At 33.1% G+C, this 18,572-nt stretch overlaps 1 protein-coding gene across 1 annotated transcript; it reads right to left on the bottom strand.

Moving 5' to 3' along the window:
• Positions 1–883: 883 nt before the first annotated feature.
• Positions 884–5,958, bottom strand: LOC115696940 (probable WRKY transcription factor 14). The gene is made up of 3 exons (XM_030623835.2): positions 4,349–5,958; positions 3,428–3,568; positions 884–2,378 (listed from the first exon to the last, which is right to left on the bottom strand). Exons 1-3 carry the CDS (start codon positions 5,281–5,283, stop codon positions 1,607–1,609), a joined length of 1,848 nt encoding a protein of 615 aa, XP_030479695.1. The 5' UTR covers positions 5,284–5,958; the 3' UTR covers positions 884–1,606.
• Positions 5,959–18,572: the final 12,614 nt, after the last annotated feature.

The following is an 18,572-nucleotide window of genomic DNA, read 5'->3' as shown; positions in this document are numbered from 1 at the left end:
ATTTTTCGGATAATGAATATGCACTAAATTGTCCAATTTATTCTGTAATTTTTTTTTTCTCTATTCACAAACAAAATTCCATTGTTAAAAAATCAAAATATTTCAATCATGACATGCAGAATTTTCAGTCACATTTAATTACTACGTGGTCAAATATTGTAGAACAAGATCAAAGGGTACGGTTAATGAAGTTTTTTATTCAATTAAAATTAAAAGACAACTTTTAGAACAGTTGTATCAGAGTGCATGCATTATATAATGCAAATCCATCTATAAGCTGAAAACGATAAAGAAAGCAAACTAATATTAAATTGTTGAAATTGGACAAATTATTCACTATTATTTTAAAGGGAAAAGTTGTTATTTAACCCTAACTTTCTTATGATATAATCATCTAGATAATTATTTAGAATTCATAATATGACAAAACTCTCAAGTTGAGTAGTGTAATGTTTTTTTTTTTCTCTTAAACAAATCTATGTACAAACCACATCCTTCGTGCAAAATGATTAAAATGACAACCTTGATTGGCTGGAACATTATATTATATAAATACATATATACATATATAGTACAATTAAGTAAAGTACAGTATTTTATCAAAAGAAAAATTAAAGTACACTATAAAAATAAATTAAATTAAAATACAAGGGGGAGCTTCTCATAAACAATATTAACCATATTTAATTAGGAAAAAATATGTATACATAGTAAGGAGAGCTTAGAGTCGCATGGATATATTATTAAAAACTTTATTAAGAAATTAAAAGTTAAAATAATAATAAAAAACAGAAAGCTGAGGAACCCAAAGCATGTATTATGTGATCATCTCTATCTCTACAATACACATCCCTAGACAAGACTGATTAGAAAAGTCAAGCTATTTTTAGTAATCTTTTACTATATTCTTTTGTCATCTTTCTTTCTTACAGTTTTTTTTTTTTTTTGGAGAGTGCTTAATTAGAAACACCAACCAAAACAAACCAAAGAAAAAGATTATTGGGGTCCTTCCTTCCTGAAAACTCGAATAATTTTTCCCACTTCTTCATCAAAAAGAAAAAAAAAAAGAAAATTGAAAGGGAAGTCCCATCTCTTCTATAAAAATATTGAAAATATTATATATCGATCAATCTCACTCTGAGCTTTCTAGTCATGTCTGTGATGGATGTACTTCTTTTCACTGTTGCAACCTTCTGTTCCTCAGCTTTCTGTCCCATCCACCAATATTCCAAAAGGAATGTAGGGACTACTCTCATTGCCCTCTCTCTCTCTTTTTCCAATCAAATCACCACTCTTTTCTTTCTTTCTCTCATTTTTTTTATCTCATTTTTTTACTGACTCTTCTTCTGACCCATAACAAGAAAGTAAGGAACAAAAAAAAAAAAAACATAAATTAAGAAAAGGGGTAGAAAGAAATAAAAAATCTCTAACTTCCTAAGATATTCCAAAAGAAAGAAAAAAGAAAAAGCTCAATCCAAATGACCTTGCTATATTAATATAAGAGAAAATAAAAAAAAAAGACTCCACAAACTAGCTCAAGAGAGACAAGAGTAGTAAAGTGTAGTATATATTATTTTTATGATCACTACTCTTTCTTCTTGTTGTTTTATTTGTTGTTGTTATTGTTATTATCAGCACCAATATTATTATGATCATCACCACCGCCACCAGTACTACCTGCTGACCAGTCAAACAGGTTAAAAGGGTCCAAACCCTTGCTTATTAACATGCCCTTATGTGTATGATCATGATGATCAGCCGAGTTAAAGCTTTGACTAAACAAAAGGTTTAAAGGGTCAGCTTCAATCTCTCCTAAATCAGCAAAGAAATCCTGATCAACAGCCGACGATGTAAGGTTTGGTCCAGGCATGGTTGGCCTATAAGGAAATAGCCCACCCACAGCTTCTACACCGTTATCATGATCATGATCACATGAACTATCATCCACTTGATCATGATCATTATTCTTCTCATCAATATTCTCATCATGATCAACATTCTCTTCTACTTTCACTGAAGCACTTGTCGTCGAACTAGTACTTCCACCACCTGCACCACAACTGATGCTGTTGTCGTTTTGGCTATGAATCATCATCATAGTAGAATCTTCCTTTGGACTAGTGGTACCACTCTTTTGAAGCTGATGATGAGATGAGCTCATTAATAATGGGCTCGAGCTAGAAGTAGTCTTAATAGAATTTGGGGTGTTCTTTGATGGTTGAGAACGTGTTGACCCTGCTAGAGCATTTCTTTGAGTTGGCCATGGATGGTTGTGTTCGGAAGTGTAGGTTATCACTAACATGTTTGGATCAGTTCTACTCCTCTCTACTTGTTTCCTTGCCGAACAACCCTTTGAACTGCTGCATCTATAGTAGCCCCTACAAATGTATATGTACAAACAAAAGTATTATATAAAGAACAAAGAGAGAGAGAAATGATCATATGTTTGAAGTAAATAAATACATATAGCAATATTGAGAGCTCTCATGGGAGTACTTCTAAACAACTTTTCTACTCTATCTTTTAAAATATTTTACTAAATTATTTTTATTTTATTTTACAAATTTAAATTACACTATATATCAACTTCTTTATATTTTTCTATAAAAACAAAGAAAAGCACACAAATGAGTAAAAAGAAAAAAAAAATTAATCAAAGAAAGAAAAAAGAAAAAGAAAAAATGTAAAATATTTTATCACTTTTTTATTCATTGAGCTATATGTAGAGAAAAGTTTCTTAGAATTTGGAATGAGGTATAGCTAAACTTTAAAGCATTTAATGGAACTCAATTTTAATCTCTTAACTATTTTATTTTACATTTTAGCTATTATAAATTGTTGTTGTGAGTACTTCTGTGTGTTTATATAACTTAGGTATGTTAACTCATCCATCCATCAAGTATCAAGTGCTTTATAACTTAGCTATATTTGCTGATACGCTATGGAGAAAACAAGCTATATATAGAGAAAGTAAATTTTTGAGGAGATATTTTGAAAAATAGAAGAGAGAGCTCATGTAATGTTTTGTTGGGTAGCAATTTAATTCGGACTTTTCACTACGTGTGATTACTTACTATCTATAATTATGTTTTCTCTCTCTAGCTATATATATAATATTATATATATTTAATAGGTTTGAATGAGATGTGAAAATGGCATGAATTATAAACTTAAGATCAATGCAATTTAAGAAAGTTGTTTTTATTATTATTATTAATAAGTAGTAAAAAAAATGAATTGCAGAAGGGTTTGTTGTTGTCAGAAAAGCGAGAAGCAAAATGGCAGCCTTAGGAAGTTTTTATTAGTTTCTTTTATATCTTAGGAATAATTTTCTGTTACCGAGAATGATGAATGATATGAATGATATGATAACATAAATGATATATATAAATAAATATTAAATTATGGTTATTTATATTAATTATACCTTGGATAAGGAGAACCTTTAATGGGTTTTTGACCGTACTTTCTCCATGCCCAAAGATCAGAAGGAACTACTTCTCCAGTGGCTCTGCTGTTTGCAGCTGCTGGTGCTGGAATACACACAACCTTCTTTGCTTGACTCTTTCTACAAAATTATAAATACAATTATAAATATATAATCATAATATATGCCCAGTCATACATACATATTAGTTTGTATTATTTAGAAAGTCTCTTCCACATTAATATGTAACTTACAAAATATTTTTGTACACTTCCTAGAAAGAGTTTGGTTCTAAGATTGTTTTGAGATCAATTCCAGTTGTAGTAGTAGTTGTAGTACTACTGCTACTATTATATACTGTTTATACTTTATGAAAGCAAAAAAGAAAAATGACCAAACAGATCCTAATCACATACATATAATTTATACACAGTTTGGCCTTTTCAGGTGCGTTTTTGCGTGGTGAAAGAAAAGTACTTCAAGTTAAACAATATGTGTATATATATATATCAATGAAAGCTATGTCTATGAATATAATTGTTGCACAACTACACGTTACACCCCCCTTTTATAGCTTTGGATCGACCTATTGATTAAAACCCATCAAAGAAATCATAGTTATTTGCTAGTACTGCTAACATTAATGCTATTACACCGTACTCAAAAATCTAACCTGAAACAATAATAATAGTATATTCAAAGCAGACTCAAAAACCCTTATAATTTACCCAAAAATAAAAACAAAAAACCAATCTTATATTTTGTGAATTTATGAAACCATAAAACTTGGTAATATTAAAATAAATAAATATAATTAAATAAACTCAATTAAGACTACTTGTCCTCCGAATCAACTTGTCCAAAAATAATAATTAAAATTAAATAAATTATTATTATTTTTTTTGGTTCTCTCTAACTAACCTTCTCTTGATGCCCGGGTTCCGTGGAGATGAGATCTGAAGGCCACCGGTAGTAGCAGTAGTACTGTTGTCAAGCAAGCAACTACCACCAGCTTGCAACTGTGAGCTGTTCACATTAATTAATCCCCTCGGCGAACCCACAGCCATAGATGGCGGAGAAGGCGAATCTCCAACACCCTGAGAAGACGACGTCGTATTATTACTATTTGTAGCCGTTGTTGTATTATTAGTACAAGCCAACTTTGATGTACTAATATTAACAGCACCAGTAATATTGTTTGTTGTAGTAGAAGTAGTATTAGTACAACTATTTGGAGTAGTTGGATTAATCTGAAGAATTCTAGAGAAGATATTGCAACTAGGCCTAGCAGTACTAACACCAGTTGTACTACTACTCATCATCATGTTCATCTCCTCTTCGCTAGGCCCAATAAGCCCATTACTTACTCCTCTGCAAAACCCACCGTTGACCAAATTGTTAGCCGTTGTGGGAGATAAATCCGGGTTTCGGAAAAGCCCCGTTGGTACCGGGGCGGTGACGGTGTGGTGGAGAAGTGGATCCGGGCGTAAGTTTGAAAATGGATCGCCGAAGCAATTCATCATTAGGGGATCGGCGGAGGAGAATAGCTGCCAGCCTACGACTCCGCCGCTGGCACCGTTGTCGTTTGCCATGTTGTGGAGAATTAAGTCTTCTTCGTAACCAGAAACGACATCGATATGAGGATTATTATTAAGGTGAGAATTTGAAGAAGATGGTGAAGAAGAAGCAGCTCCCCCAACAGGTGGTCTGGCTCGAACTATATCTGTTAAATCGCCTTGAAAATTGTTGATGATGTTATTGATATTATTAGTACTGCTAGTACTTGTACTCTCGTCCATAATAATATTCTTATTATTAATATTATTGCTTGGCTGATCGAACAAGAAGCTGCACATGATTTTCTTAAGGATTTTCACACCTAATACCAAAATTAGCAGTAGTGCTAGACATGGGTAATAGCAAGGATAAGAACATGTATAGGAGTAGAATTTTCATTCTCGTGTAATCAAAATACAGACTGAAAGAATATAAATGTAGGGAAGAAATAATATTAACCCTAGCTAGCTGCTATAATAAAGAGAGTTTTGGTTGTTGACGTGAAAAAGGGCATGCAGATTTTCTTGGGTTTGTGGAGATTTTGAGAAGAAGACTTTGGATGGATGATGATATATATTTTGTTTTGGGAGAAAATATTGGGTTTTGGGGTTAATTATGAGGAGAAAATTAAAAGAGATTATGGGATGAGGATTTTTTTTTTTTTTTTTTTCGGGTTCTGAAGATGATGTTTTTTGTGCTAATATTGTTTCTTGTCAAAAGAACAAAAGAGATTTTTGAGATTAGAAGGAAAAGGAATGATGTTTAGAAAATGAAGAGAAGGAGAGAGAGAGAGAGAGAGAGAGAGAGAGAGAGAGAGAGAGAGAGAGAGAGAGAGAGAGAGAGAGAGAGAGAGAGAGAGAGAAACGCTGACTTTTCACACAAAACAGCTATCTTCTTCTCTATACGCAACAAGAAGAAGAAGATAGAGAGAGAGAGATATTTGATTAGATTTATTTATTTATTTTATTTATCTTTGAATAAAGTAATTGGCCTTGACCTGGGTGATTTATCAGTAGAGCACCAAAGTCTCAAATTTTATTTATTGTTTTTTGATGTGAATTCTACTTTTTTTAATAATAATAATAATAATAATGGCATATTATAATTGCTGTATGTTTCTTTTAGTGAAGAGTTTTAGAGATTAAAAAAAACTTTATGAAAGTCATTTTTGAAAAACAAGTGATGGGAAAGTAAAGAGGCGGCAAGTAGCCGCATTTCTCGGCGAAACGTTTCGAACACATAGCATTTCTCGTTTCTTATATAAAAGTTTCGGATTCAGTAAAATTGTTGAATTTTTAAATCGAGAAAAACAATTTAAGTTTACACCCTTAAACAGTAACCACTGTAACACTGTTCTTCTAGTATCTTACAATTCCAAATAATCGATAATCTTTTTACTTTTAAACTTTTATGTATGTATATTTTTTTTAAAAAACTTATTGTACAATCTCAAAAGCCTCATTTTTATATATCTTTATATGTCATTTATATATTATTTATTTAAATAAATGTACATTTTATAATTATTTAAAACCACTTATTATAAAAAATTTACTAAATAATTTATTATATGTCACACATATAAAAATAATAATCATATTTACAACAAAATATTTAAACTTTATTTTTTTATACTATAAAGCTGTTAAAAAAAATTACAAATTTACAAGTGATCTAAATAATTATAATATAAATTATTATATATATAATTACACTAAAATGTTTTCTCCAATGTTCAAGTGATTATGGTTCCATTTTAGTAATTATTATACCTATTTCATATGTGTTTACCATATATTGATAGTAGTTTTGATAATTAAGGCATTCGATTTTGAATTGGTGCTTTGGGTTATGTTTTATCTTCTTGAGATTTGTGTATTGTTTTTGAGTTTTTGGAATGTTGCTTCTAGTCAAAGGGTATCACCTTTGGCTAGATTTCTTAAATTTTAATTGGAATTTTATTTTCTTTACTTTTGTTGAGTTTGAGTTTACTTAATTTGTGTGTTTAAATCTATTTTTAGTTTATTAATTTTTAGTTACAAGATTACTTTTTTAATACTAGTTCGTGTTGTTTTTCTCATATTTTAAATTTGTTTTATGTGGTAACAACTATCAATAAGGAAAGAGTGTTTTTTAATGAGTTGGGGAGTTATTTAGGGATGTTATAATATTATTGTCTAAATTTTTTAAAACAATTTTGTCTCTGTGACTCGCGATAAAAATTCTACAGCGATAAAAACACGCCTATAACTGATGAACTATCCTAATTCAAAAAAGTTCGATCAACAATTATAGATATCTGAATCGTTAATTCATGAATACCACTACAATAAAAAAAAATGATATACTAAAATATTCTTTTAAGGGGTGTACTATAAAATTACCCTATATATTTTGGTGAGTATGGTTTATTTATTTAATTTGTAGAAGAGGATAAGTACATAAAAGAAATAAAGAAAATAATATTGGAACGTGACCACTCAAAGTGAAATGAGATCAAGTTACAACATTTTTAATTTTTTTGAAATAAAGTTACAACATTTTTAATTTGTTAGATGAGATGAGAAATATTACAATGTACATGAGATAAGAATATAATAATAAAGAAAAGTTATCACATGAGATCATGAGAGCCAAAATCACAGTGGTATAGTTAGTTAATTTACAAAAACAAATATATCTGTAACTGTAAATATATATATATACCAAAGGTTTTATACTTCCATTGCTTTCAGAGCCTGACTAGTAAAGTAGGTTTTTTGGCTTTTTCATACATTAATTTATTTGCACTTAAAGTCAATATTAATTACGTCTCTTCTTAGATATCAATATCTATTTACATAATCATATATAACTTCATTATTCTATTATACAATAACAAAATCCTATATATACATGTAATTAAATTCGTGAATCAGCTAAGAATTATTATCAAACTTACGAATGTTTAAAAGGTTAACTAAAGGAAATGGTAAGAATTATATCATGCTGGAAAATAAAAAATGTAAAAATTGCTCTATCATATATGTTTTTTTTTTTTTTAATTCTGTAACTGTCATTAAAAGAACTAAGATTACAGAATTACAAGATTTAAGAAACTCTGGAATATTACCATTTCACAAAACTTTATTGTCTATCCCTAGCGCTAACTTAGCCAAATTATGAGCTAATGTATTATCATTTCTATTCACATGACAAATTTTAACACTAGGGAACAACCAAACCCAGCAACCACACCTCCTAAACTATTAGTCACCACTGTTCTTTGTCCGATTTTATAATAAGATTGATTGAGAGTCGCATCAGTGTTCAATTTAAAAGCGTTGGAGACAACCTGCTGCCTTTTAGTATGACTTCCTAACAGGTCATTAGGATGAGCCTTTATTCTCTTATGTTATGCTTACTTTTAATCCGGTAAGAAATCCCTAACCTAGCTAGCCATATATTTTATCCTTTACAATTACAAGCCTTCTTTTCCCAAAAATAAATGCATTCCAAATCCCCCAAAGTAATCCAAGGCATTCTTCAAATAAATCTGCAGTAAGAACTTTGAACTTTGAACTTTGTGTTTTGTAAAAATTATCGATTGGACTCACTGTTTTGTTATATGACAAAATGGATCCTATATTTTTAAAAATGGTAAAAATAAGATCCTGATGAGCTCAATTTTCAACAATTTTATTTTTTTAATAAAATCAACTTTAAGACAATTTCTAACACGAACAAATACAAAAAATTTAACTAGTTTTGTCATAATATCTCTATATTATTATTAAGTTTTATATTTTGACTAAAAATCAGTTCAGGATCTTATTTGTACATGTAACACCCTACTAGTTTAGGCTTGTTATCGTGATTTTATACTAATTGTCCAGCTCGTTGCTAATCAACGGGTTTATTAAAAATCTTGATTAATTAAAACTTTGTTGAAATACTTATAAATACCAAAATAACATATATATATATATATATAACTGGGATCACGTGTACAAAGTATTTACAATTGTTACAAAGTATGTAATACAAAAGTTGTCGCCTAGCGACTATACAAAATATGTCCATCTGTCCCAAAGACCGTATGCTCCAGGCCTAACCGTCCCAACATGTATAATCTTCATCCGCTCTCTCTCACTACTGCTTAACCTTTGCCTTGGCCTTACCTACACATGCAAACAATGAGTCGACAGACTCAGTAAGAAAAGCATAATTAATAACATAACTATAACCCGGATTATAATTAGGCGGCCATACACCAAACCATAACCCTATCCCCGTGTCCAACACGGTACCTAGTCTAGAACGTTCATACGACAGTACTATCGACCATAATATCAGCCTATAGTCGGTACTCTAGTCATACTCTAGTTGTACCGATGTAATAGCGTCGATCTCGTACTTGAGCCAAACATACATCTATCGGTATCCAGTATAACTCTACGTATACTGATACAATCTAACAGGCTCCATAAATAAGCACGCTAAACATGTAAATACATATGCATATAATTATACTAATCTTACCTCGTTTTTGAATTCAGGTGTGCCGGTCAACCTGAGTGGAACTGCTTCTCGACGATTTACAGGCCCCTAAATCACATTATTCGTAAAACTGATGAGTGACATGCTTAACTTTTTGGACACTTAAAATTGAAACTAAAAGTTTCCCTATCGATGGATAACATGGCAATACCCTAAATATCGCAAAAATGGGAAAAACTGGGGTTCCCAAAATTGCCCCAACCTGTAGACCGATTCCCCAAAAGGAAGACCTATTCTGTGGGGTTTCCTAGGGACCAACTAAAATTTCGATTCCTACAGGTCCCATTGAACCGGTCGACCGGTTCAGTGTAAGATACACCCAAAACCTTCTAAACACTTCAATTCGATTCCAAACTTCACAAATAACTCCAATACACCTATTTAGGTTACAACAAACATAAACCAAGCAACAAAACCAACAAAAACATCCAGAACACAAAATCAAATAACTCTTAAGACCACAGAACCCTAATTCATAAAAATATGCAATAGAACCTAACTTGAACTTAGAAAATCAAAGGAAGGAGAGCTAAGGGGTTTACCTGTTGGGTTTTGTGCCCTAAATAAAACCCATTTCAATACAATTTATTCTAAGAAAATGACTAAGTCAAATAAAGTAGCAAATAGAGGAGATATTTTTTTTGATTCCATAAGTGTTCTATCATCTTTTTTCTATATAAGATGATCCCACTGCCTCTGTTGTGTTAATACAACCGAAGAGGTTAATACCATTTAGTAGTCTTAGACAATATTCACGGTACTTTGTCGTAGTGGGAGGGTTTCTTGGAACTCACCCTGTTATGACTTGGAAGACACCAGTGATAAAAATCCATTGTTAGTTTAAACGAGTAATGGATTGTGAGAATAAGAAACTAAGAAGAAAAGCCAAGAGAACTATGGTTAAAACTATTCATGTGGAACAATCAAAAGTTTTCTTTTACAAGGATATGAAAGGAAATTTTGTTAATAAGTCTATTCAATGGACTTAACAAAACTTCCTGTTCCTAGTATTATAGGTTTGAGTTTATCGAAACCTATGGCGTGTGGTATACCTGTAAATTACTTACTTTAGTGCAAGCAACTTACTTTAGTAAGATGCTGAAGCATTTTCTTTTCTAATGGAAATCTATAGAAGCTTCTCGACTTCTAGACATAGATTTTATTTATCTAAGGAAAAGTCTCAACTATTCCAGAAAAGATAAAGCCATGAAAGAATTCCTTAAATTAACAGTGAGAGGTCTCAGATATGCTTTAGTATGCCTTAGACCAGACACCTGCTGTTGAGTGGGAGTAATGAGTAGGTGTCAGATTAATCCAGGAAAGGAACATTGGAAGACAATCAAGTAAATCTTAAGATCAAGAACTATATGTTAGTCAATAAAGGGTATATTTAATACTCTTAGACTACACCAAATCAGAATTCTAGACTTGCCTTAGTGCTAGAAGGTCTGCTGATGAGATGGTGATTACTCTAGGGGTGGAGTAGTGATTTTGGAGAAGTGTAAAAACCTATCTGAAGTCTCTAAGTCTACCAGAGAGAGACTGAATGTTGAAGTTGCAAGAAAGGTACTTATTCAGTCTAAGGAAAGTTCTATACATTTTTGGCACTGTTCCAACATTTCTTAATTACTAGTGTTACTTCCTGACTAACACAAAAGTAGTTGCCGATAGTAAAGAATCCAGTATCCCAAGAGAGTAGACATATAGAGAGTAATTTCACAATATCAAGGATTTTACGATTAAGGAAATGTAATGGTGGAGGAAAGGTCATGTTCAATACAACCTCTCAGATCCTATTACGGAAAGTATACTACATACTACACTTGGTTTGTATATCAAGGTGTTGAGATTATTTGAAATGCACTTTTTGTTTTATATTAGTGCAAGTGGGAGTTTGTTGGGTTTTGTGCCCTAGATAAAACTCATTTCAATATAATCAGATTTATTAGTTAATAAAGATCAGAAATAACATTTTATGTTGCATGGTTCATATGATTTATTTCATGAATATATATATAATGTATAAATTCTATTAAGTCAATATGTGTATTTGTTAATGATTATAGTGTTGTCAGCACAGTGGAATATAATCTTGATTATATGTTCGAAAGTTTCATTCCCTGATTTGTCAGTTCACGGGATTTAGACTGGCATGATAATCAGCGATAGGTATACTTACACCTTGGATAAGTGCTATGTCCTTTCTAGGGCATTGGCAAAGTTTACCAGTATTGGATGTATGGAGTATACATCGGAAGGGACCGATATTGAACTTTGATTAGATATGTTAAATTTACCGCAATATCTATTCAATTCAGTATCACCTAGTTGATCCTAGATCAAATGATCTTAATCCTGACATGATTAGGGTCGATCTTGTAACACCCTAACTAGCATAGGCGTGTTAACGTGATTTTAAACATACTGTGCAGCTCGTTGCTAATCAACGAGGTTAATGAAAATCGTGATTAATTAAAATTTGTTTATTTAAATAAATACTTATAGTATTACATACAAAATATTTTGGGATCCCGTTTGCAAAACACTTTACAAAAGATTGCTTTTCATTTATAAAATATTTGTCGCCTAGCGACTAACAAAAGCCCTGATGTCCCGAGAATCGTACGCTCCAGGCCTAACCGCCCCGACATGTACAATCTTCATCTGCTCGTCCTCACGGTTCCTCAACTTTAGCCTTGCCCTTACCTACACATAAACATAGCACTGTGAGTCGACAGACTCAGTAAGAAAAGCATAAATCATATAACATACATATATCCCGGATTATGATCAGACGCCCATACCCCTGACCATAACCCTAATCCCTGTGTCCTACATGGTACTGAGTCTAGAATGTTCATACTACGGTACTTCTGACCATAATATCAGCCTATACTCGGTACGCTAGTCATACGCTAGCCGTACCGATGTGATACTGTATCAGCCTATACTCGGTACGCTAGTCATACTCTAGTCGTACCGATGTGATACTGTCAAATAGTACGGTGCTATCGACCATAATATCAGCCTATACTCGGTACGCTAGTCATACTCTAGTCGTACCGATGTGATACTGTCAAATAGCACGAAAGCCAACATACATATCTAATGTAATCTAACAGGCTTACTAACATGCACGCTAAACATGTAAATACATATGCATATTGTTATACTAATCTTACCTCGATTCCAAATTCAGGTGTGCCGGTCAACCTGAGTGGAACAATCTGCTCGGTGAATTACAGGCTCCTAAATCACATCAATCACAACACTGATAAGAGACACGCTAAATCACTTCCCGGGGACTTAAACTTGAAACTAAAAGTTCCCTATCGATGAATAACATGGCAATACCCTAAATATCACGAAAATGGGAAAAACTAGGGTTCCCAAAACTTCCTCAACCGGTAGACTGGTTCCCCACCAGAATTCCAATTCTGGGAAAAAAATCCTGGAAGCCAATCGAAATTCCGGTTCCTACAGGCCTCTCTAAACTGGAATTTCGGTTCAGTGCAGGAAACACTAAAAAATTCACAACTCAACCAAATCAACCCCAATCCACATAAAACTCTCCAGACCTGCTCCAAACATCCTAAAGAACATTTCAAAAGAAACAAAACATCACAACATGATAAGTAACAAAAACCACCATGGAAGCTCCAAGTTTGAGCTTCAAAGCTCAAAGCTTGGCTAACACAACAACCAACCACTACTACTATCTTAAATCAACATTAAACAACATATCTAACATCCAGAAAACCTCCTCAAACCCTATCAGTAACTACATCAATCAAAATCACAAGATGCATAAATTCACTTCCATAAACTTCAAAAACTAAAGAGAGGGTTGATGGAAGCTTACCAACAACTAGAAATCACTAAACTTTGCTAAGAAGTTACTTGAATTGTTGAAGAAATGCAGAACCCTAGCTGCCTCTAGGAATTTTCGAGAGAGAGAGCTTTGAGAGAAATACAATTTTTGCTTCTTTTCCGTATTTTTGTAAAATGATTAACAAAATGATTTTACTTGGATTATTATCAGCCAAAGATAGTTAATAAAAGCTGATTATAAAATGCAACTAAGTCCACTAAAGGACAAAATACATATGGGGCAAAATGACCATTTTGCCCCTTCCACACTAACACAACATAAAAAGGTACTAAGGGTATTTTGGGAAATTCTAAATTCCCGTCTAATCTCGACATTCCCAATGTCTAACTATACCGCCCCGCTATACTAAAATACCATGATGTGATTCTACTGAGCCATACACCACGTTCCAATATTGTCGGGCACTGAACATGCAAAAATATAAAATTTCTATATATGACATATAAAATGCATTCTGAATTCAAATAAATCATCATAAATTAATAATTGAGAATTAATAACTAATTTCATAATTAAACCCTAATTATCTGCTAAATTCCAAATTAAAGCTAAGCGGTCTTTACAGATCTCAAGAGTATTATTCATGTTTTTTGATTTGTTAGTTAAGCCTACTTTTGGGTCAGGGTGTTACGTACATTTTGGGAACACGGTAGCATAATTGAGTGGCAGCGCTAATCATAGATATGAAATCTATAGCTTCTATAGGTATTTAGAAGTGAAACGATGATTTCCTTCGAGCTTGGCTAAATAGAGATAAATGGTTGAGTACTCATTTCACTTCGCTGAAATATCATTTATACGGAGCTAAGTGCTTTAAGGATAAAATACATTGAAGGGTATAACAGTAATTTAATCCCTATACAATGTAGATCATCTCTTAGAGGATCATTGATCAAATTAGGATTATAACAATAGATAATTAATAGCGTATCTATATCGTGGAACATATAGAGCGTTCTATATGACTGAGAGTGCAATTCTAAGTTCTATGCGTGAATGCAACAAGGAATTAATAAGTCAGTGAATTTACTTGGTAAATTCTTGGTCTGCTTATTGGAAGCTCGGTTATATAGGTCCATGGTCCCCATACTAGTTGAGACCATACTACTTGTAAGACTCAGTTAATTGATTTTAATTAATCAATTATAATTCTAAAGTTAGACCATGTCTAGTTTATGAATTTTCACTAAGCAAGGGCAAAATTGTGAAGAAAAGAGATTCTAGGTTTTATTTATTAATTAAGAGACTTTATATGTCTAGTTAATAAATATATTAAATGATAATATTATTTAATAATTAATTTTTAGTTATTAAATAATTGGAATTGGCATTTAAGTGGTTAAATTGGAAAATTAGCGTTTTTAAGAAAATGGGATGGAAAAATGACAAAATGGCAAAATTGCAAAGTGGGGCCCAATAACATCCTATGGCCGGCCTGTTATTGAATTTATAATCACTACGCAAGTATACGCAATGAAGTAGTACACTCACACAGGTGAGGTCGAACCACAGGGAATTGGACTAATTACTACTAAATTATACTATTGATTCTATCTGGTAAAAGAATACTTTTTATGAATTAAATAAAACAATTCAGAAAATTAAAACTAACTAAAGGAAGATTAATCAAGATAAGAAAATAGGGAGACGAATCCTGTTGTTAAGTTACCAAGGTTAATGTTTAAATGCTATCCTTCTCTTGAAGTGAATGACAGATTATGAATTAACCTAGCTCTTTTCAGATCTTCTAGGTTCTAAATCTCATGCTCTCTAATTAATTTCTTAATTAAACTAACATGAAATCAGCATTAAGCAATAATCTAAATGTCACAAAGGCTATGTAAATACTTTCGTTTCACATCAAAACCTCGACTATCCAATTTTAGCATTCTCAATTCTCACTTTTCAGATTTTAAATTAAGATCATAAAACATGTAAAAGGTGATCAATCTTGCACATGGAAATTAAACACAAATATGAATAGTATTCACAATCAAGATGGAGGAATGACAATTAATCATTAACTAGGAAAAACTTAAACAACATTCATCATTCTCCCTAAATAGGAGTTTTAGTTCAAAGCATCCATAATCAAATCCATAATTAACATTGAAATAGAAAAGAACATAGAAAAATTAAAGAGAAGAGAAAGAACTAGTTGAAGCAATTGATCCGGGTCGCCACAAGCCGCTCTTCTAGCCTCCTCCTTTGTTTCTAGGGTTCCACTTCTGAATACTCCCTATTTTTCACGAACCCTTGCTATTTAAACCAATTCTCATCTTCAAAATTCGTGAAATTACAAAATTGCCCAAAAATCCCGTCATAAGGGTCCCCGTCGCGACTGGCAAAGCCCCCGTCGCGACGGGAGTTCAGCATCGAATTTTTGAAACTTTCTGTCAGTTCCCGTCGCGACTGGCAAATTCCCCGTCGCGACGGGAATAGGCAGCAACACCAATTTTGGTTTTTCTTCTCGATTCTTTCACCGTTTTTCCTCAATTCTTGTACATACTTTCTTTAAATGCCCGAGGACCTGAAACAAAAGAATCAAGCGTAAAATAGCCCTAAAACTAGAAACAAAGAGTGAAAACTAACCGAAATATGACCCGAATCTTAGACTAATTTTAGCCTAACAAATTCCCCCAAACTAGATTCTTACTCGCCCTCGAGTAAGATAAATACTACTAACTACTAATCTACTAACTACGCTATCAGATAATCATACTACTACTGCCTCATGTGTTGTTCTCTTCTATTGCGCAAACTAGAATTTCAATTCTACCAACTCTAACAATTAATTTAGATGCTCAGTTTATAACACTATGTACAACTGCAAAAATTTATTCAAATGTGAAACATTGTTATAAAAACTTTACTCTTTCCAACAGTTCCACAGCCCGATAACTCATAAGCTTGCATGCTTACCTTTCTCCACTAATGTTGACAGTATTCTTTGGAATCATTAGGTCTTTTCAAGGCTTAGGTAATATGACTCAGATATTCAGGGATAGGTAAAAGACAATTTTGGCTCAAGATATCATAAGCACACAAACAGAACCCACAAGCTTCTTACTTTTCTTTTTTTTTTTCTAAGATCCCATAATGTTCCCAAATTTACCAAGATTGATAGCAGACGTCTCTATTATTTTTCAACATCACTGAATTTTTTTTTTTTCACACATAATTTTTACTTTTTATTGTGTTTTTTTTTCATCATATTTCATTTTTTTTCAGTGACATTGAATTACACAATTTTCCTCTTCTCAATCTTACAAGTTTTTTCTCCCTCTCACTATTTCCTCACACTAAATGTTTCTCCTCCCCCAAACTAATTATGTCGCTTATGATATCATGGATAACAGGGTGAAGAAAAATTAATAGTGTGGTTGCAATTTTTTTTCAAATCGATGGGTGAAAAACATAACAGGTTCAGGCTCAAAAGGTCAACTAGGGATACATCTTATTACGGTAGGCTTGAAAGGCTCAAACTATCCAACAAATGCCTAAATCATATTCCAATTGAACACTATCAAGGATTTCGTCTCAAAAGAATAAACAAGCAAGTTCTAAACTATCCTGTCAATCTTACCACAAACCATAGTAAAACAATTATAACAATTTTCACAGATTGAATATTTGCAGGTAAACACAGGTTTCTAAGCATCCAAACTAATCCAAAGAGTTAACAGAATCAAGCACACAGTTATTTTACAATTTCAGAACACATCACACTAATCAGCAGTATACAACTATCGTCAAGCTTATTGCCATTCCTTAACTAAAACAGAAAAACTAAAACAGAAAATTAAAATGCAGAAATTAAAGTGCAGAATTTAAAAAGTCTCTCCCCCCAAACTAATTATGACATTGTCCCCAATGTACTATTATACTCAAGGTGAGAAGGACTTACCTGAACCCCCATCAGAAGGGGTTTGGTGGTGGTGGCTTATCATAAGGCTGAAAACGCGGAGGATATGCCAAGTAATTCGGGTCCTCGACCCCAAGACTCCACGAATCAATCAAATGATTGAACTGCCTCACTTGATTTTCATCAAATTCACTTCTTCGCACCATGTAACTCTGGATATGATTGTTTTGCTGAATAATGTAGTTGAGTTGATCATGAATATGTTGCATCCCCGCATCAAGGGGAGTGGAAGTGGGAACCGCTTGAGGCATTTCTTCATTTGGAATGTTCTCTTCCTCGGGGACATGAATTTCTTGCTGCGGAGTACGACGTGGAGGAGGCGGTTGGCCATAGGGATGCGGGGGTTTAAGGTTTCGCACCATTGTCCAATCAATATTCCGTTGTGGCTGCACTAGATTATCATAAGGATATTGTGGCACCTTATGAGCTTCACATAATTCAGTTATAATTCCCGCTAGGCCAATCCCTGCATGTGTTGATCCTGCAACCATGTTATCTAAACTATTCAGAATGATACCCCCAGCCGGCACCATAATCCCTTTCATTATTGCATAAACAACTTTGAGTCTTTCCAATGGAAAATCTGATAAATGCTTACTAGGCATAAGCCTAGCACTCACAAAAAACATCCAAGCGCGAGCAACTTGATTCAATTCACAGCGATAAAGCATTTGGTTCCCATCATCCACCTCATGCAATCTTAAACCCGGAAAACCAACTGTTTCTGCCAAGTCCACAGGATCAAACGTTTCCTTCATAAACGTTTTGTAGTAGTGGCTATTCACCATTTCCATGTTAAACAGTTTATGGATAGAAGCATAAGTTGCAAGCACATTTGTTTTGCGGACCCGTACCCTATCGTTCTCTGCTTTCGGCCAATTGGCTAAAAATTCAAGAGCCAGAGTCTGATTGATTCTTTCTGGAATCTTCACTAATTGCTCCCATTGGCGGGTCTGAATTTGTTGCCTCATGGTCTCGAATAATGGGCTATTCGGAGTGGGATTTCCATCATATTCGATACCTCGATCCACGATGAAAGCTCTCTTTTGCAATTCGAAGTATCTTTCTTGCGCTTTCAAACTCACAAATCTATCTTTTTCATAATTAGACTTTGACGCCGGTGTTGGCGGTTTTGACGATGACGCACCCGCTTGCCCCGTTCTAGTACGCTTAGAACCCATTGCACACTTCAAAATGACCACACAAAAATTTTGGGAAAAATTCGGCAGCAC

The sequence above is a fragment of the Cannabis sativa genome, chromosome 7 (assembly GCF_029168945.1).
Source record: "Cannabis sativa cultivar Pink pepper isolate KNU-18-1 chromosome 7, ASM2916894v1, whole genome shotgun sequence".
In the NCBI taxonomy this organism is placed as follows: Eukaryota; Viridiplantae; Streptophyta; class Magnoliopsida; order Rosales; family Cannabaceae; genus Cannabis; species Cannabis sativa.
Note: the sequence above shows the minus strand (reverse complement) of the source record. Positions and strands in the feature narration are given on the sequence as shown.

Excerpts from the sequence above, each read along its gene's own strand:
- LOC115696940 (XM_030623835.2), bottom strand. The coding sequence starts at position 5,283 with ATGTGCAGCTTCTTGTTCGATCAGCCAAGCAATAATATTAATAATAAG. Across the intron at positions 3,569-4,348 it reads AACCCGGGCATCAAGAGAAG|AAAGAGTCAAGCAAAGAAGG; the intron begins GTTAGTTAGAGA and ends ATAATTTTGTAG. Across the intron at positions 2,379-3,427 it reads AAAGGTTCTCCTTATCCAAG|GGGCTACTATAGATGCAGCA; the intron begins GTATAATTAATA and ends ATACATTTGTAG.